Genomic DNA, 26,727 nt, shown 5'->3' with positions numbered 1-26,727 from the left:
GCAAAATTATGAGGTCTTTCTTGAAGAAAACCCACTGTCATCTCCCATTTTGGAAGCCGATCCTATCGTGCTGAAAAGAGCTCCTGCTGCAATCCTTTGTTCTGCCACAAAACGCTGAAAATGTCTGCTCATCTCTAGGGATCTGTTGATGCTCTGTGTCTGCAAGGGCTAAATTTTAATTTATGAACCTGTTCAGAATTAGCTGACATGCTTGTGGCCATCTTTGCTACCGCTTGGCTTTAATTCTAAATTTTGAAGAGCGAGATGCTGTCTCTGTAGGAAAAGCATCGCTGATGGCTGTGCCTTTGCCGCGGGAAGGTCTGGGCTAGCTGTACGTGATCCCCGGCCCGCTCTGCAAGGCCACATTGCACTTCCCCAGTTCGGGAGGCGTTTCGCACGGCCTCCCCGCGCCGGCCACAGCTTCCCCGCAGAGCTGCTGCCAGAGCGGCTGCGGCCTCCAGCTCCGCGCGGCACCGCTCCGCTCCGCACCGCACCGCACCACCACCCCTGGCGGCCCCGCTCCCGGGGACGGCGGGGCACACCGCGGAGGTTCCGGGCGCAAGCGGGGCGCGCATGCTCCGCCCTCCCCCGTCTCCTCCCCCGTGCCCGGGGCCGGCGCGGGGCCGGTCTCGACCATTTCTGCGGTCGCGGGGACGCGGGCAGAGCGCGGTGGCCGGCTCTGCTCCGCTCGGCTGCGCTCTGCGGCTTCAGCACCGCACCGCTGGACAGCGCCCGCCGGGCAGCGGCTGCGCTGCGCTGCGCTGCGCTGAGCGCCCTCCGGGGCGGTGCGGGCAGGAACCTCGCGGGCAGCGGCCCCAGCTCCGGTCCAGGCTCGCCCTCCGAGGGGGCTGGGAGGCAGCAAGATGTTCCTCAAGCTGGCCGTCGTGGTGCAGGTGCTGTCGCTGCTGGCAAGCCGGGCGCACTGCTTCCCGAAGCCAGGGGGCAAAGGTAAGCGCCTTCCTTAACACATTTTCTCCATTTTCTATGAATGGGGAAAGTTTCTCAGGGTACAGATAAAGTAAAAACTTTCCTTCCACTTGACTAAAAGCAATTAGATCCTAAAGAAACAATATTCCTGGTGCAAGACACTGGATCACTGAAGTTGCAATCTAATATGAAAGTGAAGACATAGGTGGTGGTAGAGGGAAAAGCTCTGAATTGTTTCAGTCTTTTCCAAGAGATGTTTTCAGCCATTCCACAGCAGTTTCTGCACAAGTCTCTCCCTCATTCCCAGTCTCCCCTGGTATTCTGGATGTAAGAGATTTTTAATCTGTTGGTTGTGCCAATCCGATTATTGCTATTTTAGTCAATCTCTTATAGCATTCCCCCCCCCCCCTTTTCTTTTTACTAGTTTTCTGATCAGAAAGGGGTTACTAAGTCTATATCTGTATTTGTACTATGTCTTTTGCAGAACCTCTCCTTCTGCCCCAAAGAATCATGCTTTGTTTAAATAATTGACTTTTTTATTGTATTCTCATTCTTCTAGGAACACTGTTTTTTATTTTGTTTTTTTACATGAAGTAGCAGTTGGCATCAGATTTAAGACTGTGTTTTGTAAGAGAAAACTGGAAGAAAAAACATGCTGTCCTTTTGTAGTTGCATGCATCATATAAATGAGTGTATATATGTGTGTGGTTTTTTATTCTAGATAAAGCTATACACAACAGACAATTAAGTGTAGAAAGACCTTTGGAGGAACAGGTAAGTGAAATAAAAATTATTTACAATGTTTTTTTGGTTTGGGTTTTCCATAATGTTTTGAGCCTTCAGGTACCAGATCCATGAATATCCTAATAGCTTAACAAATGAGTTAATAGATTTGTCAGTAAAGTAAATATTGATGGCCTTGAATACAAAATAGAGAACTGGCACATAGAGTTTTACTGTCCAGCATTCCAAAAGCAGGTTGTCAGCTCCAGCAGCTCACAGGTGTATTGCCCTTTTCTATTGACTTCCTACAGGAATATAGCAGGAGCTTTGATTGAAGTGGGAAAATGTAACTGGCATTTATCTTTAAGTGGAAAGCCCATCGCAGCTTCTCATAATGTCCGATTCTGAACAAAGCGTGTGATGGAACTGACAAAAAGTGCGAAGCGCTAAATCATGTTCTACTTGTTAAGGCAAACTTCTTACTAAGAGTGAAGATTAGGCATTAAGGCTTCTGCTGATATTGATAAATTAAGAGATCACATATTTTAGTGTTTATTCCTTCTGCCTGTTTGTTGTTTTACTTGTTTTATCTTTGTATATCAGATTGCTGAAGCTGAGGCAGACAAGAATAGGAAGATAGCTCCCACAGGTAAAACATCTTTCATGGTTTTATAGCAATATTCGTAATGGATTCAAAGAGATGTAGGATTTTATGTCATGTATGCATTGATATATTTTCCAGAAAATAAGCCAGAGTTCAGGAATTATTCCTTTGTCGATGACCTGAATCTGCTAAAATCAGTAGCAGAAAGAGAGAGGGATGAAAAGGAGATGGAGTCAATTAGAAGCTCTTTGTATGAACAGCAACTGGCCATGGATGATGCGGACTCCACCAAGAACCGCAGGCTTGTGGATGACTATGACTCCACTAAAAGTGGGCGGGATTATAAATTCCAAGGTATTCTGTAATTATCTTTTGGTGAACTTTAGGTTAGACTTCTCTTACAGTCTGATTGCAGTCATGAATTTTTCACTCACCTTTGTTACTGGAATGCAGTTTTGATTACTTCCAGTAGTGGAACCTTGTCATGTTAGAATTAGGTTTTGAAACAGAAGACAAAAGAATTGCTGTTGATTTTCAGAGTCTTCTTCTGTGGAGGAAAATCCAACTGTGTAATTTGCATTATGTTTTTCAGCAATTTAGATTTGATGGAAGGAAAATTGGACATGCTTTTAAATGAAATCTATTTATTCTGATTTGAAAGGAAGATCCACTTTTATATAGAGCTAAATCACATATATTTGTTCCAAGTGTTCTGTGCAATGCTGGATAATTCTCTTCATCACAAAACTAAAAGTTACCAAAGGCCAAAGAACACTTGCCTTTACTACAGGAGTAGTTAATTGACTTGTAGTTTAAGTGAGTCCTCTGCGAGCTGTGAGCAGCATTTAGCTCAGGATCTTTTAATTATATCAAACTATGCTGATCACAGACCAAGGTTTCCTCATCATATTCACTTTCCCATTAGTCATGATGATATTATTTGCTATAAGTAATGATTACATAATTAAAACTTCATTTGCTGAAATCCAAACAAGGAGATAGTATGCTGTTTTGTCATGATCAGTTTTTGCCTAAGTGGCCATACAATGGAAGCTGGTACTAGGAAGATGCATATAAACAGATATGTGAGCAGTATTATCTCATTCTTACGTTCTTTTTCTATAAGTAGGAGAGTATGCTCCTGACATTCATCTTTGCTCTTTCAAAAGAACAAGTCAGAAAGGCATTTTTCAGGTGTGGAAAATGGACACAAAGAACATTTTACTGGGAGTGATGTAATGGGTTCTAAAGTGTGTATCAAAGTATTCCTAATGTGTCTAAAAAGTGCTGGTTTGCTCTGAAGAGGGAAAGATGTGGGCAGATATTTCTTTTACAAGATGTCTAATCCAAATGAGTTAGGACACTCAGCACACAGTTAAACTGTAATCCTTTCAGATGATCCAGATGGTCTCCATCAATTAGATGGCACTCCTTTGACTGCTGAAGACATTGTACAAAAAATTGCTGCAAGAATTTATGAGGAAAACGATAGAGGAGTGTTTGACAAGATTGTTTCAAAACTTCTAAATCTGGGGCTAGTAAGTATCTTCTTAACTCTTCATTTAGCTGGTTTGTGGGTTGGTTTAATGCACTTCTAAAAAGCAATTGGATGAGCACTCTGTCCTGCTGACTTGAGTGAAAATGAATGGGATTTAGGCTCTAGGCAAGCTTCTTGAGTTATTTGGGCACATTGGAATTTAGAGAAGAGGAGACTGAGGGGTGACCTTATTAGTGTATATAAATATATAAAGGGGGAGTGTCACGAGGATGGAGCCAGGCTCTACTCAGTGGCAAACAATGATAGGACAAGGGGTAATGGGTACAAACTGGAACACAAGAGGTTCCACTTAAACTTGAGAAGGAACTTCTTCTCAGTGAGGGTGACAGAACACTGGAACAGGCTGCCCAGGGAGGTTGTGGAGTCTCCTTCCCTGGAGACATTCAAAAGCCGCCTGGACACATTCCTGTGTAACATTATCTAGGTGTTCCTGCTTCGGCAGGGGGATTGGACTAGATGATCTTTTGAGGTCCCTTCCAATCTCTAGCATACTGTGATACTGTGATACTGTGAATAATATTGTTGTTCTTGTGATAGCTTTGCAAAAAAATAGGCCAAGCTGCAGAACGTTTCTGATGTTGAAAAAACATTCACTGACTGTACTCCTCCCATGTCTGCTCTCGTTTTTCCTGTAATTTCTCTTCTCATTCTCATAGAGATCTTTTATATCTTTAATTTCTTTTGGATGCTTATGGGGAAAGGCCTGAGCCTATTCCTATCCACCTACTAATTATTGTCATCAGCAAGCGTATAATGGTGCTGGTTAGCTGGGGATACATATCTCATTGTTACTGATTTCTAGCAAGACTGAGTTTGTCTCCCACCTCTAGATGTCTCAATGGTCTTAGTCACTGCAATATGGGTTCCTTATAGTTTCAAATACAAACCTTATCTTTCCTGCAATAGATTTTTCAAGTAGCTTTTGCATGCTGAATCCCACTGATATGTTGCAGGACATATGTTTTTATACCACACACAAGTATATACACATGTATACTGCACTTGCAGCTCCATCTTTTGAGCTGGACTCAACAAGTGTGTCAAGCTCTACCTTGCTTTGCTTTCCTACTGGAGGCTGTATGGGTGGGTGGGTGTTTTTTAAGTATACCCACCTATTTCATGTTTGTTTGTATGTGTATATATATATATCTTTGTAAGAATATAGACACGTATATATGTCTATATGTATAAACATATCCATCAGTAAACATATTAACCTAACTTGTCTGGGCTTAGCTTTGAAGCAAACGTACTTGAAGCAACCTATTTACAAAGCTCAAGTTTCATATCGACAATTAATCTAGTATAACCACAGTATTCTATAAGTACTCTGCACAAATGTTTTAACAGATTACAGAGAGTCAGGCCTATACCCTGGAAGATGAAGTAGCAGAGGTTTTACAGCAGCTAATTGCAAATGAAGCAAAGGACCGTGAAAAGGAGTCTGAAGATTTTGATTACCCTCCAAGCAGAGCAGAGAGTGATACAAAAGAGAAGCAACAGGAAAGAATGGTAACTTCTTAGCTAATTATTTTGATTCATCTGCCAAACGTACAAGCAGACCAATACACTGCTTTGCTTTAGGGAAAAATTAGTTCAGTCTGGAAGCAAAGGTGTTCTTAAGGAAATTCCATTAGAGAGAAAAATGAATTGTGAGTTACTTTGAGGTTTAAGTCAAATGCCAAATTGAAATAACTTTGAGAAAACAGTATAGTCTTCACTTCATAATTAGGAAAATGTTGGCATCAGATACTGATACTATTTATTGCTCTATTAACTCCATCACCAAAAGCAATGTGCTTATAGATACTATTTTTTTATGTCTTTTATGGAGATACCAAGCAAAGCTGATCAGGATAGTTTCGTTAATGGAGAAATTGATGATACACTGGATAACACATGGTCATCATCTAATATCTTGGAAAGAAGAAATGAGCTGCCCTCTGAAGATAATTTTGAAGACCTCCAATATTTTCCAAACTTTTATGCACTATTAAAAAGCCTCAACTCAGGTGAGGTTATTGTGTGTTTACAGGAATAATTAGGAAAAAAGTTAGAAAATTTGTGTTTTCTCTATTTTGTTCTCATGCTTTCCCTTCCCCACAGCTGCTCTAGTTGCCAAAAGACCATGTGCTTTAAAAGCATTCTTTAAGATGCACAGCAGAAATTAATGATTAGTGAGTATGGCAAAACACTGGGAGGAACAGCACTCAAAACTACAAACTGTGTGACCTAGGTGCCCTTCCCGTCTTGTACTGTAAGATTCAGGACTCCTGAATTCTTTTCATTCCCGTAACAGCTTGATGGAAAAACTGGCAAATTGTTTTCTCCAGAGATCTTTCCAGTAACATCCGTGTCTTCTAAGCCAACAGATACGAGTAAGCCACAGCAGAATTCTCCCAGTGGTGGTACCAGTAAATGAGTCTGAGCCACCCAGACTTTTCACAGACCACAGATTTGTTGTTTATTGCAATGAAAGCCCTGCATGTCTCTTCCTATTCCGGTGCTAGACATCATTGCCTTCCAGTTATTTCAGGCAAGATTGTGGCACCTTGCCACAGTCCCTTTGTCAGCATGCTCTGCCACACACCCACTCTCACCCTCTGCAGCCAGCGTATCTTCTTCTCTTTCCAGCACAGTCAGCAACAATTTATTCTGTAGATTCCTTGTCCTGCAGGAGCCTTAATCTTGCTTCAAACTGTCCTCATAAACACCTGAGTGGAGAGCTAAAACCTGAGGGCATGTTTTGCTCAAGTCCAATCTACAGACTTCATACTCTTCTTACTGTTCTTTGCATTTTCCCATAGCAGTTCTGTATGCTTGCTCTTTCTCTTTTTCTACTCACAAAGCAGAAAGGCATGTTGGGTATAACAGGTTATCAAGCAAATCAAACCAGGTCCCACTGGCTGCACATCTCTGCCTGTCTCCTGTTTTATGCTGTTCACCTGCCGGCTTGTGTCATGCTGGAGGGCAAGGGATTCAATTCAGTTGCATCCTACAAATATTTGCTAAATTGCAGGCAGCAATAAAAAGCCTGCTGAGCAGCTCTCTAAAGGGGCTGACCCTCAGCAAGGCTGGGAGTGTGTTTCTGACTGTCCCTGCCTGACAGTGTTCCCTGGCTCTGCTGAGTCCTTCAGCAACAACCTGGGGTGCAGGAAGAGCTTGTGTAAACTGTGTGATGGGTGAGTTTCATGCTGATAATGGGGAAAGAGAGTCATATTGTTCAGCAGATAAACACAATGGAAAAAAAATCTAATAAGCAATGATTGGGAAGATAGAGATATGTATGGGCAAGAAAGACTGATTTTTATAATGAAAAATCATTCTTTGTATCCCATTATGGAGTCAGGATCCTTCCAACCATGCAATATTATGTTTTCCCAGTACCTAAGGCATGATATTGTGCATGCTAACAATCTCATTTTGAGATACTTTATATTTTTGTAATTGAACTCATGGATCTTATAGGAGAAAGGATCTCTGAGCTATCTTCCTCATACAAAGTCTATATGTGCCCTCGTTGAAGCAATTTGAACTCGGTCAAGACACTTCATCTCAGTGTGTTTAGTTTTCTTATCTGTAAAATGGAATTCATACCTTGCCTTCCATAACATAGACCTTCGAGACAAAAAGCTATGAAGAACCAAGCCCTGAAGTTTTAAAGTATATCCAGCTGTACTTTGCAGGAGCAGTTTAAAAGGAAATATATATAGGAGCTCTCTTTGCTAATCAGCACAGCATTTTACTTTAGTGAGTAGGTAGTTTTTTATGCATTAAGTTTGTGCCGAATATGCAGAATTGAGTTTTCCAAGTTACCTGAAGTCTGACTAGTTTTGCTTTATCTCCTCATGCAGATACAGAGGCAAAAGAGAAAGAGACCTTGATAACTATTATGAAAACCCTGATTGATTTTGTGAAGATGATGGTTAAATATGGAACAATAACACCAGAAGAAGGGGTTTCCTATCTGGGTGAGGGCGCATAACTTTATGCAACAGTGTTATTAATGCTATGTTCTTACTTTACTAATAGTGGTAATTATCTTTTCTTTTTTTGCTTTTATGAATCCTGTTTTAGACTTGTTCATTCAAAATGTTAAAGCTGTACTGGGAAATGATTCATCATTCATTATAGCAATGTTGAATTCCAAACTGCTTTAATATTTCCATCAAATGAAGGAAAGGTTATTTATCAGGCATGTATTCAGAAGATTATTCCACTTTCACCCCTGTGAAGCGCACTTGATTTAAATGGCTTTAATGTCACAGGAAGATTAGTGTTTTGCTCAGTTATATTGATGTGGATCAGGTACCTGCATTTTCTAAAAAGAATCCAGCACTTCAGTATCTTTCATCTCTCACTTGTAAGCAGCTACAGTAGATGGGACCTAACGCTATAGTCTTCTACTAAATAAAACTCCTCCTGCCCATGGAAAGCATTACATCTTGGCACAGGAGTAGTTTTTGAAGGACTTTCTCCTGGATCTGTTTTAGAGTCTGTGGCTATGCAGACTTTGTGAAATTCCCTGAAGAGGGATGTTGGAACAGCCTGGTGGTGTTCTGTTTTGTTCTGCTTTTTCACACACCTCTCCTGGTTTTTACAAACTTTTCTGTTAACTGTTGGTAGCCTTTCTAGATAAACAAGCAAAGTTACAGGAGGGCTCATCTGCTTAAGCTCTGCACAAACCTTTTATTTCTCTTAAGCATTCCTGGTCTGGGTTAGCCTGAAAAGGTTTTGTTTACATCAGGGCAATTTCTCAGCTTAATAGATCAACCCATTACAGAGATGGGACTGGCAGTGATCTTTCATGATTTCTGTTGGCTTGTTTGATATGGGCCATTGCAGATACATGGTGTACCCACGCAACTGTAACTGACTGTATGGATTATCAATTACTTGGCTGCAAAAATCCAGTGTATCATAATTCACATTCAGTTCATGATTGCACCTCTTCTCTAAAGAATTCATTATAGCTCTAACCAAGATTATCCCTTTATTTTCTGGGAGAAGTCCTTGAATTTTACAATGTTTTTACTACTTCTGCTACAGTTCAGCTCTTTACTTCTCTGGTTAGCTATACATTTAAAGAAAGATAAACATAAAGAAATGGTTGGTTACAAGCTCAGTGGTTTCAGTGGCATTCTACAAATGAAGATAATACAGCTTGAGCATATATTGCCCTCACGGATAGTCTTGTGCCAAAACTTCATAGGCTAAATTCATCCCTGATGCAAGACCACTCAGATAATGGAATTACACTAGAGATGCATTTTTTCTTGCTAAAATCCAGGGCAGTTGTTCACATTGGCTTTACTTTATGTAAATAAATACTGTATCCCTGGAAACAAATTGCCATGATGACATAGTACAGAAGGCAGGGATTAGGTTCAGAGGTCTGATTCAGTCTGGATTTAAAGTAAGACTATCAACTGATGTACCCAGACTCTGCCTTGCAAATGAGTGATTTATGAAGAGATAGATTTTGTACTCCATCAAAGCAACTTACTGGAGTGGAAAAAGCTTTCTCATAGGTCTCAAGTTGCTTCTGTGGTATTCTTTTTTTAGACTTGCTGTTAAGAAATTGCTTTAAAACTGTCCATTTATTGGGCTAATACTGTCAAAGATTCAAGAACAGCAAGCACTGGAGAATCTTAGCTTCTTGCAGTATCCCTAAGCATGGCAGCAGTTTCACTGCCAGCCTTATTCAACTAGAAGTTACATCATATTATACCCAGTAATGCTTGAATAGGTACTGTGTTTCTGGTGCAGTTTAGGTTAAGGGATTGATGCCCAGCTGTGTTTATTTATAGCAGATAAAGGAATTAGTATGAATGACTGGCAGAGAGAAGAAACAATTTTTAAAATGGGCAGCTTTTTTGCATACCGGGTCTGTGCAGATGGATTATATCCTTTCCCTGTTCTGTTACAGTAGGAAGCTGCCTAAATTACTTTTCCCCACTCTGTGGCTGAAGCCATGCATAAGCTATGTCCCTGAATTATACATTCAAAATAATAAATCATTTACTCAATCAAGTCACAAGCTTTTGTGCCTCTCACACAGATGCAGAGACAGTGACTTTGAATGCATATAGCAGTAACAGCTGGTTTGGGATTTGGAAACCACAGCATTATCTCATCATCATTGTATCCTACTCTAGGGGAAAGTATCTTGCTGCTGCAGTGAATGATTTTATTAGGTTTAGCTTTAAGTTACAAAGGATCTAGCTGCAGTGTGGTGCAAGAAAAACACACATGCACATACATACAAATGCAAGGAGGGGGAAGTTCATGTTTTAATATACATATTCAATATTGAATAGAAATTTGAAATCTTTCCATATGCTAAATATGTAACTAAGAACCCAGAAAGCCAGGAGAAAAAGTACTGCCTACCTTTTACAGTATCTATTCAGAAAGTATAGCTCTGGAAGCATTAAAGACAGGCTGTAACAAACTGATATAAACCATGTCCAGCTGAAATGCATCGTATGTGATAATTGCCCTGCTGTTGCAAAATGCCACTATTTTCCATCACTCTTTACTTCCTTAACTATGAATGTTGTATTTCATTGTACTGGGCATAAATTCTTCTGTGGAGTGAAGGCCTCGTGATATATGTCTATCCTGCTCAAAGGCTTTCAGAAATCCTTCTAGAAAGCCTATCTGCCTTCCGAAGATTGAAAGCTGCTCTAATATCATTTTTGCAATTAATGGACATTCTTGGTACAGAAAGCATAAGGTAATTAATCATATGACACAGGATCTTGATTACACAGGTGTCTTATTAATTAGATCCAACTGTGGTATCAACTTACCCACCTATGGGTTGGTTGTCAGCATCCAGCAAATGCTGCCCAAACAGCTGAACTCTCCTTGCTTGCTGCAGCCTGCCAGAGGCACAGGCTGTTATCACTGAACAGGCTGAATACTAGGAGGGACTTAGGGTAGCTATTGAAACAATGATTGCTGTTGGCAAGGATGCAGTGACAGGATGGAATGAAAGAGTTGGAATCTCTCCACATAATGACCAGCAGAAAGCAGGAAGAAACTTTCAGAGAAGTTACGACTGATTCAGCATAAAATATTTCATTATTCACGGTGTTCAGACTGCTTCTGTTGCATAAATAGCTAATACTGTATTTTCCACGCAGAACTGAAAGGGCTCTATCCTTCATAGTGCTTCAAGAGAAAAAGTGCGTTTCAAGCCACTCACTTTGATTTCAGCAGAGCAGAATAAGGAATGTGTTGTGTAGATACTTTGCTGTTTGAATGTTAGTTTGGGAATGATAACCATACTTTTCTTCATTTTCCTTCTGTCTGCTGAGTAGTGTCATGGTGGAGATTCACTGGTGAGAGCTTTTCTAGCAAAGCCATCTATAACAGGGCAGATAAATATTAAGGAAAATATCTGTCTACACCACACAAAGAGGAATATTTTGTGTGCTGAGTGTCTTTTCCTGCATACACCAGGCTATCTAGCTAATTTTAAAATGAAAGCATACCAGTCTACTATCATCCTGGTATGTAAATGTATGTAAAGTAAACTATAGTTTTGTAATACATTTTAATAACATTGTTGTCAGCTTAGAAGTAGGAACAAATGATTCCTGCCAGTTTGTTCAGATGTATTTGTAAATCATCTCCCAACAATAAGACCAAAATAACAAGTGATTTTTAGAATCATTCTAGGAAATATTTTTAATTAGAGCCTAGTGGACCATAGCTAAAAGAGAGCTTTGAGAGATGCTACACGAATTCCTAAGAGGCACTACTGTGTAGTATGAACTCTTTGTAAAAAGTACATTGATTATATTCTCCTGCTGTAAGGTGTTTACAAGAGTAGATCTGTAGCAAATCTATCTATTGCCACCCCAACCAAATGAAAGTTGTGTTATCCGATGAACTATTACCCTAGAAATGCAAATTAGTTATGTGCACATTGTATTCTTGCTTGGAGTTCTCACTTATTGACTGGTACATGTAGCACAAACTTTTGCCATCAGTACTTCTCTCTCTCACAGAGATATAGAAGCTTCACCATGATACTGCATATTTTATCACATCACATGATTGAGGTTGGTAATTTTATTTTCAGTTTCTGAATCAGGGCTCTGTATCTTCCAAAACTGAACAAAGTTGGAAAAGAGGCAATGTGTGGGAAGAAAATTAAGTTTAAGCACTACGTAGCTTTGCTCTTTCTGAGGGAGATCCCACTTTTCACCTCCTTGTAGAGCATTTTACTTACCAGAGCCAGTGTATAACACACAGCCCACTGCAGACTGGGTGGGGAGCAAACCCCCCCTTTAATTAGGAGGGAAATGGAGAAATTGCTCCAGCTCCTCAGTATGCAGTGTTTGAGTCACAGTTGCCTCCCTGCATAGACCAAACCAAAGCCATCTCTCACACCACATCCCTTTGGCTCTGACTCACTGTCAGAATCCACACTCTCCCCCGTGACTGAGTAGGAGATTGTGTTGGTTAGAAATGGACATGAACAGATGTCTCTATTTACCTCTTCTACCCCCTCATCATTTGTTCTGCATGGACAATTGGAAAGAAGGCCAAACTTTAGGATTGCACTAGCAATAAACTGGGTGCACTAGCAATAGGGAGGTGGATGGTTCATTGGTAAGCTATTGCCAGGTATACATGCACTCATCAGTTTGTCCTTTCCTAAAGTTACTGTTTCATTTTGTTCTACTATAATACTCTCTTTTAGACAGACTGAGGCAGCATGAAATTCACCCTGAGGCCGCAGGGGAAATAGAAGCAGAAAGTCCCCTATTTTTAGTGGACATGATTTTTATCATGTCCCTGCCTCTGCACGCTAAGGAATATCACAGTATCACACAGTATCACAGTATGCTGGAAGGAATATGTAATAGCTATTCACAGGAATGTTTTGAATGTCTGGGAAGGAGACCTCCCTCAGCCTATCACTTTCCTTCTGTTCTGCCTCTCACATTTGCACTTGGTAGCCTCCACAGCTTCACTTCTGATAAAGACAGAGCTCTGCAATTTCCTTGCCATAGGCCAGTGCATAGTAGGTGCAATCTGGCCTTTTCTTGGTCAAGGAGGACTTGTTTGAATACTGTCATTAATGCTTGAAGTTCTCATCAGCACAGATGCTGCAGGCCAAAGCACTGATACTTGATACTGATATTTTAGGCATGAACAGGCACAGAGCCAAAGGTGTGAGGCAAAGAGCAGATCACAGCACGGCTGGCATCACCTTCCCTTACTCACTGTCCCCAGAAGCAGATGCTCCCTGATGCAGACTGTGTGATTTCAGAGGCGTAAGGGAAGGTGCAAGTGGTAAATGGACAGTATCATGTGAACCTTTTGTTCTTTCCTTCATTTGACTTGGGAGATGAAAGGCATGGACAGTATTTCATAATACAGCGAAAACCAAGATGAATTTGCATGAAGGTAAAATAAAAGGATGTGGGGACAGAGAGCGTGCAAAGGTCCCAGATAAGACTGGAAGCTAGGAAGTATGTTAATCACAGACCCCACTGCAGCTTTGTAACTTTTCTTTCTGTAGCTCTATCCCATGCCTCACCCATGTCTGTCCCATGCTACTTTTGCCTTGGAATGTTTTGTCACCCCCACTGTTTAGATCTTATCACCTATTTTCTCTCATTCAGACTTAGTGCAGAGGAAAAAAATGGGTAGCTATGGTGTGAAAAGTCTCATTACAGCTAACCTCCCAGGTCTTAAAAACCAGGACCACCACACACCACAGTGAAGTGGGCATCACCTGAGAGTGGCAGTGAGAGCATGGTATTTCCAGTATCCATACAATCTAAATTTTCTCAGGAATCTTTCTGGGAGAGATCCAGAGTAGTTTTGTCATGAGAAAAAGAATTAGTAATCCTGTTACATGACTATCAAATCATATGTCCAAGAGCCAGAATGAATATATTACAGTTCTTTCCTTATCACTATCTACCCTTTATGTTTGCAACTTTTTCTTGCAAATACATTACATCTTCTTCCATTTCCCTTCACTACCTCCTCTATGCTTTCCCAACTGGATACTTCGTAAGAAATCTCCATAGTGTCTCTTTTGACAAGTATATTGCTTAGTGCTTGAAAATCTAGGCTTTGCATCCTACCAAGTGGCTTGCATTTCTGAAGAAAGGAGGGCAGTGCTTTTATTTTCTCTCACTGTATTTAATAGCTGCATGAAAAAATCCCATTACGTTCTGAATTCAGTATCTCTGTTGACAGCTGAGCACCGAGACCATAAGTTATGATTTGAGATGATGGTGTGGGTGCAGGGTAAAGAAGGTGTCACTGAACTTTCAGAATTAAGCTCCATCCCACTCCTGCAGTAGAGGCGGCTGCATACTAGTTCAGTCCCAAACCATCATGCTTTTAAAGTGCATGCTATCAAAATGTGCACACAGGCCATGTAGCAGCCTCAGAATGGGAAAGGATTAGGAAAGGACTGCACCACACAGCTCTAGGAGACCTGGAGCAATGCAAAGGAAATAGGTTTTAATCTGATTGTGAAGCAATGTTTGTATTTCAAATCGCTCTGACTATCTATCTTGCATGCGATGCATTTACAAGTGATGCCACTACCTTGAGTTTGTCATCCAACATGTCATTCCTCATGGCACCATCGTGAAAAAACTGTCAAATAGGAAGATTCAAAAAGAAAATGTTGTATCTTGTAAGGCAGGGAGTTAGAAAGGAACAGGAGATTTGCAAGGCTGAGACCCATCTGCAATTCCACAATGGAGGGATTTCTCTTGCTCATCACAGTTTAAGCAGTTTATGTGACAAATGCAAGATACATGTATGAGCTAACTAAAGGTTAAACTCTGCTTTTGACTACACTGGTGAAAATCCAGTGGATATTGACAGTTCTTGGACCCGCACCCATGCAAACTAAAAGGAAGATTTGGCCAAAGAATTAATCAGGTATGCTATTCCCCACAGAATAGTCACAAGCAAATGCTGTAATGTCCTGAGTTTTGTCACAGATGGAAAAAAGCTTTATGAGCTCTTAAGGATCATCTACTGCAGGAGACAGAGCCCTGGGAGGACTGTGCTTTTTTAATGCATGAAATATGTGCATCTCATACAAGCAGTCATCAGCACAAAGCTTTCCAGCTGAAGCTTGCTGCAGTGTATGACCTCATTAAACTAATTTTTTATCTATCATTAAGATTCTCAGGTACCATGGTCATCCTTTTTGCTCCTTTAACAAACACAGCCTATCTATGCTGTATGAAAACAGCAGCAAAGCAGGTCTTTCTGTGGAACTTTAATGACATGAAATCTCAGCTTCAGTCAATTTGATGAGGACAGAATGTGAAACTGCCTCCGGGTGCAAGACAATTATGCAGATGAAAAAACCCTTTGCAGGAAGATTCACAAGGGTGCAGAAAACACTGTAAATCTATCTGTAGACAGACAGATTGGAGCCTATAGAGAAGGGTCCATTTCAGGCTTCCATTACCAGTTTGTAAATGTTTGGATGGGTACGTTAGTTTCTGCCTCTCCAATAAGAACAAAAGTAATTTAGTTTGTAATATTTTTTCACATAGTGTCTTTTTCCACGAGTTTGAAGGGTGTTACCACAGTGCTTTCTCCCACAGTGCAGGTAAGCATTCTGGTTTTACGCAATTCAGATTTTTGGATGCCCAACTCAGAGGACTTGCAAGTTTGAAAACTGCTAGGAATTTGCATTTTCAGCTGCAATTAATAGGCTCTAATTGGTGTGTAGTGCCTGTAGAATTGTGGGTTTAGGGTGTCTCAGAATGCCTACTCAAAATAGGAGCCCTCCTGCAGCATAAATGCTTCAGTGAGTCACCCCAGATAAAAGATCAAGGTAGAAAGTGAGGCAAGGCAGAAGCCAGATCTTCTGACTCCTGGTGTCTGGTTCCAGTGACGAGATTATAGTGCTCCGCAGAAAGCCAGCCGCCAGAGGAGTGACCTATTTTACCAACGTAGGTCACTTCCATTAGTTCAGTAGTTATTGTTCCGTTGTTTTAATTAGTGCCATTTCAAGTAAGTGGCCAGCTCTGGGGAAAGGTCAGTACCTTTCTAAACTTCCTCTGTAAAAGTCATGTTGCTAGGGAAACGATACCGGAAAAGTAATCAATTCTTGTTAGACCTCCAAATTTGACATGCAGCTGCTTAGCTGCTGGCCAGGCACATCTCAGTTGAGAAGATGACTCACTCCATCAGCCTAACTCAGAGCAAACATTGTTCAGCCCTGGCCTAGCCAAATATGAAAGGCGCAAACATGTTTTGAAACAATACCAGCTGTTCAAGACAGGTAATTCTAAAGGGGGGAAAAGGGCAATAAATCCTCTTCAGGAAGAACTGGGATTCTCTGGTAATATTTTCTCAATGATGCATATGTAGGTACACCACATAATCCCCATAAACATGAACAGGCTTACATAATTAACTCCTCTGTCACACAGAAAATACAGCTGCTTATGAAATCTTGAGATGCATGTTGATGTGCCATCCAGGTAGCAAGATAGTGTCACTATTTCTCCTGTAAAATGCGGTCCTTATTAAAATGCCTGTCATAGTAAATTGTCCATATCTTTAGTGACAAAATAAGCTTTTAAAATGGAATATAGTTGATATATTCAGTCTGGATTTAATGGCAGAGCTTGGATTATTAGTGGTCAACACTGCCATATTATACTTGGTACACAGTATAACTGTTCAATGCATATGGCAGGAAAACATTGCACATTCCCATGTTAGAGCAGGGGGGCTGGAACTAGATGATCTTTAAGGTCCATTCCAACCCCAACCATTCTATGATTCTATGAAGTATTATTTATTACTCATATATTGAACTCAAATTGTTAGCCAAAAAGACTCAGAATTCCTAATGGTATTTATAGAAGTAACTGAATAAGGGAGGAGTATAAATCCTATTGCCTTCCGTAGCATGTGCTGTATGTGGATGTGTACAATTTTTAAACACTAACAACATCATACAAAGCATCTAGAAATATTATCAGTATGCAGACATTTAAATCTAAAGATGCCTAAGTGGGTTATAAATCTGTTTTATGGTGGAGTCTTTGTTTTCTGGTAATACAGTCTTACTGCAGCAGTGCCTAAATGCAGACACTTTCATGACAGGACATGAAAGGCACTTTGGAATCAACGCACTTATGTATGTGTTGCATTTTAAACACTTAAATAGTCCTATTTTAAAATGCTATTATACTTAAAATTAAGCCTACTTTAATACATTTTGCTGGATTAAGATCTTAAATCAGTGACACTTTTGCATGACTTAGTGTAGAAAAATAATCTATTCACTTGAATTTACAAAGGGTTTTTAAGTTCTTAGCTGTATAATCTTCTTCTAAAAACTGTGCCTCTTGCAACAGAAGAACCCTTATATTCCTGCTGGAATACTAGTATGATACTGATTCAGGATAAAAAATAGCATCTTAAGCTCAACTGAAAGAGATGTTTACAGTCCTTTCAATAAGCTTTGGATCAAGTTATTAGTGAGGCATCAATACCACCACTGTAACTCTGGCTTGGTTTTTTCTTCATCAGTCTGTCTGATCCAGCTTGTAACCCAGCCATGACCTGCTTAGCTTAGGGCACACAGCAAGGTCAGAAATCACATTAGAAGGACACGTATCAAATGATAACAGTTTTCACAATAAAATAACAACAACCCTGAAGTGATGTAGAATTGTCTGTGTGCAATCAGGCAGGGTGCCAACAAAAACTGCTTATATTTTCATTTTATGTAAATAACAATCAGGCAGACAGGATTATGTGATTTCTGGTCAGATGGCAGGCAGAATCGCTTACGGGGATCTGCCATGGAGAGAGATGTGCTTGCTAAAAACCTAGTCTTTAGGTTTCAGTGCTGAGTATCTTTCTGATGGAAAAAGATGCTCCTTGATGATGGCTAAAATGTTGGCATTACACAGAAGATACAATCTAAAATATTTTCTTTCCCTATAATATCTATTTTACAACAGTTACCACATCTCATACTCTTTTATCTGTTTATATAGAGAGAATATTGACAATTCAAAACCAAGTCTCTCAAAAATACCGCACCAACATCTATCAAATTTTGGATCCATGTTTAATTGAACCTTAAAAAAAAAAGAAGTTAACAAAGGGAAAGAAAATTCGACACGATGTCCATAATATGACTGAGGAAAAATGGCACTGTATGATGTTCTGTATTTAGAATTATATAATCAAAGGAACAGTTTGGGTTGGAAAGGAACTTATTATCCTCTAGTTCCAACCCCTTGCCATGGGCAGGGACACCTTCCACTAGACCAGATTGCTCCAAGCCCTGTCCAACCTGGCCTTGAGCACTGCTAGGGATGGGGCAGCCACAGCTTCACTGGGCAACCCATGCCAGTGCCTCACCAGCCTCACAGAGAATTTCTTTCTTATATCTAACCTGAACTTCCCCTCTTTAAGTTGGAACTCATTACCCTTTGTCTTATCACTACAGTCCCTGATATTTGGAATATTTAGAATAAGTATTTGTGAATATCTATAAAGCATTGTATCACAAGAACCTTTTTCTCCCCACACATAAGCATACAATGCTTACATCTAAAACATCCCTCTTGATAAAAAGGTGCAATTATTCCTGAATAATTTGCAATGCAAATTATTCCTGAAATTTGCATTGACATACATTGTCTAGGCTTCTAGAGCTGTATACATGGCAATGGCTGTCCACTGGGTTTTCAGGTAAATGCTTGACTTCAGCAACTTTGAAAAAATGTGTTTTAGTCAGTTTGATTTACTTATTTATTTCATCTAAATATAATTTAAACCTTTTATTAGACTTCCTTTTCCAATGAAATCATAACAAATCCAGACAGATAAGCAGTTTCAGATAATATTTTCCTACCAGGATGAAACACGTACTTATTTCATAGTCTTGTATGCTTTCTGGAGGTTAAACCCTTTCATTGCTTTCATCAGAATAAATTGCTACAGATATTGTTATTTATATTTTGTGACTTATGTGATCTAAATAATTATAATATATATGCAGAATTTACTGTCTTTATGAATATTGGCTCTACTTGATGCACCTATTGTCATGATTTAGTTAATTTTTTCAATAAGATTTATCAAAGTTCCATATATCCATTTGTTTGTTCTCTTAGTGCATTAATTCTTCAGAGGCAAGGATGAAGACTGTTTAGATTTCTCCTTCCCATTCAAAGCAGCGTTGCAGAGAATTTAGCATAGATTCTGGATCATATCTGTTGAAGAATAACTGGGGTTTTATGTTGCCTTGATTTCTAGAAAACTTAGATACAATGATAGCTGAGCAGACAAAGAAGAAGCTTGAGAATCCTTCCACGAAAACCAGACCAAAGCTACCAGCAGGTACTTATTCTATAGTTTTCTTTCATGGATAACACATCTTTTTAACATATTGAGTTAAAAGCATACTAATTGCTTTAGAAGCCAGACTGCCAGTTAAAGATACAGTCCCACAAGGACCTGTAGCCACAGCTTGGATTCCAAAACACACAAGAGGAATTTTTACTTACCTAATTTTTCAGAAGTATATTCACTGTTCTTCTGCAGAATGCAGACATTACACACATACAAAAGCAAGCTGTATCAATGCTTTTTAAGACTTAAATAATAAAAAAAACAATCTTTGTTAACTTTGGATCTAGTAAATGCAAATTTCTTTCTTTTCTCTGCACCAAGTAATGTGCCTTTATGAACTACATATTATTACATTTTAGTCACCTGGGTTCAGCTACTGTTTGTAAAGAGCAGAAGCAGGCATTCCTGTTTCCAGAGATCTGGGGTATAGATGACCTTTAGAAACCACTGTGAGTCACTCCAGTGAGGTTCTTCCTCAATCATCAGTCAGAATATTTTACTTCCTACAGACTGTGTTGATGCGATTTAGAAGTGCTTTAATACATTTGATACAAAATTGCTCTTTCTTTAGACAAAAGTAGTGAAGAAGCAGACAGTACGAAAGAAGAAGCGGCTAAAATGGAAAAGGAATATGAAATTTCAAAGGATTCTACAAAAACTGAAGAACAAAATGCAGCAGGAAACAATGAAGAGCCCAGAGGTACAAATAGTCATTGCTTTTGCTACATGTGTACTCTCCAAGTGATTGGAATATTTTCCTACCTTCGGTATTGTTTTTCCATTATGTTAGCATAAGTATCTTCAGTTTGTGGTTACTGGGGGTCAGCACACCACAGCTTGATTCAGAAGTGTACTTATTTGCTGAGTAAGGCCATAATCTTTTATAGAATTCACAGCCTCTTTTGAGAGCAATATGAAGTGCAGAGAGATTTTGCATCTTCACGTGTGTTTTTTTTCAGTGAAATCAGCTCATCAGGCTGTTCAGTATTCTGAGTAAGCCCACTGATTTCTCAAGTTTGTGTTAGAACAAGCTGTTAAGGAAAGGAAGTGAAAAGTTCTGCAAAGTGACACAACTTGGCAGAGGCTAAGGGTCATCAGCAATTAACATGTTTTGCGTAACTTTGAGAACCTATTACAGTAAGTTACTGTCTCAATAAGAAAACTTAGCACAGTAATACTTTTAGTATCACAGTTGCCTTAGTAAGCATAATGCCATGTGCCATGCTACATTAGATTGTACTAGCTGAAGACTCTGTCCATGGGGTGCAAATCAGCTGCTATCTCTCAAACTAAATCTGCAGAGGACACTGCCTCCTTGCAGTGATGAACTTCTGAAAGAGGATGTTTATTGGTGCAGAAACCTTTCAGTGAACTCTTAAAGATCCAGCATAAGCATCTATATTTTATAGTCCGTTTGTTAAAAAAATGCTTCTAATCTATTTTGTGCTGATGCTGGTTTATGCCTGTACTTTTTTGGATGCATGTTTTCACAGCAACATGCTCAGTAATGAATTGCGGTAATCAAGGCTACAGTAGATTGTAGTGCATTGGTCACCTGTTTCAGCCCTGTGGGCAGTGCAGACATGTAAACTATCAGCCACTCACAGTAGAAGGTGGCTTTTCCAGCAATGGTTATTTAACCATAAAATATAGCTCAAGATAGCTCCCTAATTTCACGGTGAAGAAAAACTGTCACCTGCTGGAAGTGATAAATAGCATCTCTTGTCTGAAGAAAATATGTCTGTTCAGTTTGGTTCAGGTTATTTTCCTTTACCTTCAGAAAAATGTTCAGCCCAATAGCTTTTAGGAAATTTAAACTGGATCCCTATTTAGTTCTTTGTCTCATCATGCAATGCCCTTTGCTCTTTCACAGAGTAACTTACTGTAAGGCTAATCCTGTGCTTCCAGATGAAAAATCATGGTATAGCTAATATCCATTTACTAATGGGACCAGACATGCATAGTTGGCAGTAGTAGCCTTCTACATGCTAATTGCACTAGTGTTTTGTTTTTTTTTCCCTGACAAATGTAAGAACATTACATCAATAAAGCTCCAGCCAAGTTAAGAATTCAAAACCCATTAGCTTGAATATTTCCTTAGGAACCTTATTAGGTAATCCTTGAACTAATTTCGTCCTGTGTGCTTTCTGGTCCAAAATAGCCATCACTTTTAAAATTTCAGCTATAACAAGGAGTTATCATGGTAATTGTAATACATGCTGTATCTCAGTAAACCAGAAGTAGCTGTGTTTCAACTTGTCTTTCTGAAATATCACAATCTTAGATTTGTTATATGCCGTTAGTACTACACTATGGAGGAGTTTTCTGATACCTGTATATGAACAGATTCTCAAAGCTCTCAGCCTTATTTAAGTCACTCCTTGCTGTCTTAGCAACTTCATCTTTGCTGAACAATTATGATGATCAAGAAGTTACAGGTTGCTTTTGATCCCCATATGCATACCACCAAAAGCTATGTATAACGATCAAAAAAGCCATGCTCCTGAGTTTGTGGATGATTCACCTTGCACAGACAAAACCTGCTAGCCATCTGTGGGACTTTTGCCTGACTAAGCTTGACAGGACTCAGCTTTTAAACAGAAACTAAGAATAGTTTTAATCTGCCTTTGCTGTGCCCAGTTAAGCAAGATGCATTATTCATTGACCTAAGTGCCCAATTTCTCTCTCACCCTTTCCTCTAGGGAAAGCTGAGGCATATTTGGAAGCAATCAGGAAGAACATAGAATGGCTAAAAAACCACAACAAACAAGGTAACAAAGAAGGTATGACATAAAAAGCCTTGACATTGGGGTGGGCACCATATACATTATAAAACATGCAATTTAAATTGTGTTGTGAAACTGTGCTTGTCTAGGTTATAGTGACAATTAGTGGTGTTAGAGTTAAATAATTCAGGTCATGTAAAAGTTAAATCAATGAATGAAAGTAGTAAACTTTCATCTACTTTACTAAAGTAGACAAATTTATGATTTATGTAAACTGGCTTGAAGAGCCGCTGGCCACAGAACAGACTGTGACTCACTAGCTAGGAGTGCTGTCCAGGTAGTCTAGGTGGTCTTCTGTCACTGGGAAACAGGACATCAGTTTTGTCTAGTGCTTCATTTCTTAGTTCAATACATCTTTCAACTACCATTTTGTACATGAGGTAAACGTATTTTACATGTCTGGATGTGTCTAGAATAGCGCAGCATATCTGGCTAGCACTGTGCATGCCATCACAAAAAGCAACAAGTTTTGTTTCATTACCATAAATAGTTAAGATACAAATTTATGTCACTAACAGTGTAAAACATTGGATTACAGCCCAAATCAACTGTAATGACTTGTAGCTCTCACACAAAGCTGTGTAGAAGCGGAGCAGTGACTGAAGCAGCTGCACAGGGCATGCTCAGCAGCTGCTCCACCATTTGACTTTCTCAGAGGCAGGGCTGTATGACAGCTGCAGGGAGGATTTCCATTTTACATTTCAGATCTTTATTTATCCATACCAATTTTGCCCTGAAGATCTTACTTAAAACCAGCCCTCTGTCCCTTCTCATTGCCATTGCTGCATCTTCTGGCATCACCCTCTCTGTAAGTGAAGGTTCCTAGCCAAGGGATCAATCCCTTGGGTATGACTGGTGCCTGGCAAGAAGGATCCTTGCACCAGCCAAGCAGAGGGGAATCTGAGATGAGATTAGCCCTGGGTAATCTAGCCACCCTGTGAATTGAACACCATATGAATTACATTTCAGAGATAAGTGCATGCCCATAGCCTAACACATTAATTTGCCTATACAGAAGCCTCCTTAACAGGAAGGACTTTCTAAAAATTTTTCCATCTCTAAAATCATTTCCACACCATGGCAGCAATGGCAATTAGCAGCAGCGTATCTATTTGCTCAAGAGTTTTCCTGCCAATTCTAATACATGTTTCTGTTTATCAATGTACTCATTATAGTAATTAGATCTCAGTCATGTGTGATTATTTCTCTGTATCATGCATGCTGACTGAGCAGCTCCTCACTCTTCTTCATAGTAACCTCCCCTCTGCACTGCTGCAGCATGAAAATGGCTGTGACTGCAGATCAATAGCATTTTATGTGCCTGTGAATGCATTAAGATGCTTGCTGTGTAGATGGATTTTCATTTGCACTAAAATATCTTTATTGCCCTCTGGCAATGGAAATGGCCCTGAAAGTAAGTGTAAGTTATGACAGAATTAGAACAGTGTTCTGACTTTTCTGATACATGATCTTTATTGTGCATTTCTATACTTCTTATTTTTGTAAAATGCTAATTCAGTTCTCCTGGGATGATGTTAAAGAAAGTACAGGCAGGGTAAGCTTATCTAACTGTGAATGCATTGTGCTGCATTTCTTCTGTACAAGATTAGGTGGTATTGATGTGTTCATCAATCATTTTCTCACTTCCAGCTAGCACCTGGCAGCTGGCAGAAAAGTGGTTCACAAGAAATTTATGTATTAAAATAGCCAATCTTTTCCACACCTGTTCACAGATTGTTTTACTCACCAAACATACTTGAAGAGCTTTAGGTTTTCTTCAGGCAGGTATTCATAGAAACTTGATTTTGTATGAATTCCAGTAGAAATTGTTGTTCATTCAATGACTGACGACACTGGAAATGTTAACTTGCATTTTGCCAGTTAAAAAAAAAATTATCAATTTCCTGTTAAATAAGCAAGTAAACTTAGTGGTCTGTATGATTTAAAGAGAATCTTGTCAAAAGCCCATGTTTCAGCCTGATTGGCTTTTGTGTCCAAAGTTTGTTTTCGTATCTACAATCTATAGGCTCTGCGGGCCTATCCTTAGTATCTCCCAGAAGTGGCTTCATCTCTAAATCCAGTGCTCTTTAAAACTAGCTCCTCTCCTGTGTAAATTAACATCACTCCCACAAGTAGACACTGGCTGCTGGGTATTCTATTCCAGTTAGTCTCCAAAGAACATAACTGTGAGTCACCCTGTTAATACATACAAATAACAGGTTCAGGTTTTTCACAAAATACTTAGGTAGTTTATAGTTTCATAACACTAACAGTAGCCATTTAGGAATGAAAGTTAATTTCATAATTAATTGCAATGGCAAGTGGCTTGTTTTGAATATGCAAATAAGAGCTCACTTCATTTACTATGGCAGCTTTACAGGAAAATGTAATGTTGCAGCTGTTGTGGTGAATATAAATCAAAAATGATTTTTCTAATTACTTGTAAAAATTAATAGGTTTTAAATAAGTATTATAAATTAATTTATATCAGTTCATATAAAAAAATCCAATTAAATTGCCATGAGATATAAAAATTAGCCAGAATTGGATAATATCATAATGGTTATAATCTCATAAAATGTGTAGTAATTAAAACTTCACATGTCCACTTAATGATCTAAAATAGTTTTTGCAACTCTAAGAAGGAAAATAAGCTCGGAAATGTTAATGCAGATAATGTGGATATTATGGTAATTTCGTATTTATTCTTCAGCTAATTTCCATTCCATGGTGTCTTTCACTGGAGACTCTTATTCTGTCAACATAAATGAAATCTCCCAGCCTTAATGATAAGTTGCTAGGTACTGTTTGTCCCTGTTACAGGATGGAGACACAAGCATCTTCTTCAGTAGTGCTGGTAACAGACCAGACATGAAATCCTGACCTAAGTACAGCAAATGGCAGAATTCCTGCCAACGCAGATATAGGAAGACACTTCTGCAGGAGTGGGGAGTTCTGAATATCAATTTTCTGTATTACTCACTTGAGATTGCCTTATACTGTTATAAAAATGATGGCAAACATTAATTTGCTTCTTAATGTCTTTCTATTTCTACCCAATTTTGGTCACTCAACTATAAAAAGACAGAAAATCATTATTGCCTGGTTTGCTAAGAATGTATAGTTTGAAAGAAGGTCCTTCCACTTATTGGTATATGATGATATACATGGGCCTACATCACAAAATTGGTATTAATATAGTCGGAAGGTTCTATCCATGCAATAAGTAACTTATACTGAAAAAATCAGGATGTATATATTTTTGTTAAATATATTAGTTCATTTAACTTGGTATGGATGCTTAAGAGACACAGATGTTTTCCACACTACTAATTTGTGATGCTAACAATTTAATTATTAAATTGTTTAACCAAAACTTGCATCATGTTTCTGTGCAAATATACTGGGTCTGTTCCCAGAGTTATGACTACACAATAGGTTACACTTTTATGTTACTTAAAAGGTTGCTCTACAGCTGATTTCTTTTCATGGAAAATAGTGATGTCTTCTGGCATAGGAAAAGGATAGTTAATGCCTAGATGCTGCATAGCGGCACCCATCTATTGGAAAAGGAGGAAGGACCTTTCAGCACTGTATTGGAGATCATGAAAGACTAATAAACAAAGGTTGTCAAAGACTACTTTGACCCTGACACTCTCAGAAAGACTACTCACTGCAGTATTTTTCATGTCGGGATATTATGTTCTGTATCAAGGTAAGCATGTTCTTTATTTTCAGGAAGTTGCTTTAGTGAATTTTCACTATGAGTGTTTGTAATATGTGGGAATTTCACTGGGATTTCTTTAGGAAAGTCAATTATAATACCCTCTTTTGAATCCATGACAACTGTGAAAACAGGGTTTTAACAACAGTTTTTGCCATGCAGACTAGAACATCAGATCCCTGGACCAGAAAATAGCCTGTCTTTAGCATTTGCCAGCAAGCAATCAAGAGCACGAGATGATTATTCCCTTTCAATATTAAAAGTGCCATGATGCGTAAAAAGACTTTGTGCAGGTGGTAGGGTTTTTTGCATTGTTTTCACAAGTTGCACTTGTATTCAATTCTCTTCATGTTGGATAAAGTGCGCTTCTTGGATAAACTTTAAAATGACATTGTTTCTTGGGTGAAGCAGTGTAATGGCAGTGACTCATTGTACAAATGAATTCTTATTTTTCAGACTATGATCTTTCAAAGCTGAGAGATTTTATTGACGAGCAGGCTGATGCTTACGTGGACAAGGGCATCCTGGACAAGGAAGAGGCTGATGTAATTAAACGCATATACAGCAGCCTGTAAAAAGCTAGTGGCTGCCAAACACGTAGAAAACTAGGATAGTTCCCCTCACTCCTGGCTCAATGACTTATGATCTGTTAATTTGAGGATATCATTAGAAATGCTGTTTACATTGTACCAACTTTCTAGACAAATGAAGAGCTGTAGTGCTCTGTACACTAACTGCATACTGTATTTTCCTACACTCACAAATCAACCCTAAATGCCAAATTCTGACACTGAATTTCTATTTGATGGGGCAAATATTTATGTAATGTTCTCTTTGATTTATTTGTGTTTGGTTTACTTTTGTAGATAAACCAACTGTTTGTGATGGAAGGTTCTTTTAATGCTACTTCTTTTTGCTCTCACTCCACTAGCTTTCTATAGATGCAACTATGTAAAGGGCATTATTAGAAAATAGTTCATAGTTCTCTAAATAAAATATTTGAAAATAA

The 26,727-nt window shown here is 39.1% G+C and overlaps 1 protein-coding gene across 2 annotated transcripts; it reads left to right on the top strand.

The window, feature by feature from the left end:
* The first annotated feature begins 743 nt into the window (after window positions 1-743).
* SCG3 (secretogranin III) lies at window positions 744-26,727 on the top strand. Of its 2 annotated transcripts, none has more exons than XM_062628507.1 (12): window positions 744-948; window positions 1,649-1,701; window positions 2,254-2,299; window positions 2,393-2,608; window positions 3,650-3,792; window positions 5,163-5,324; window positions 5,647-5,824; window positions 7,667-7,783; window positions 19,113-19,196; window positions 19,780-19,908; window positions 21,911-21,979; window positions 26,175-26,727. In XM_062628507.1, the coding sequence occupies exons 1-12, from the start codon at window positions 864-866 to the stop codon at window positions 26,291-26,293; spliced, it is 1,401 nt and encodes a 466-aa protein (XP_062484491.1). In that variant the 5' UTR covers window positions 744-863; the 3' UTR covers window positions 26,294-26,727. The 2 variants fall into 2 exon arrangements, with proteins under 2 accessions (XP_062484491.1, XP_062484481.1); XM_062628497.1 differs by having other exon boundaries at window positions 21,911-21,991.

Source organism: Pezoporus occidentalis, unplaced genomic scaffold (genome assembly GCF_034315485.1).
Source record: "Pezoporus occidentalis ecotype Australia unplaced genomic scaffold, CSIRO_AGI_Poc_V1 ctg11, whole genome shotgun sequence".
Lineage (NCBI taxonomy): Eukaryota > Metazoa > Chordata > Aves > Psittaciformes > Psittacidae > Pezoporus > Pezoporus occidentalis.
Note: the sequence above shows the minus strand (reverse complement) of the source record. Positions and strands in the feature narration are given on the sequence as shown.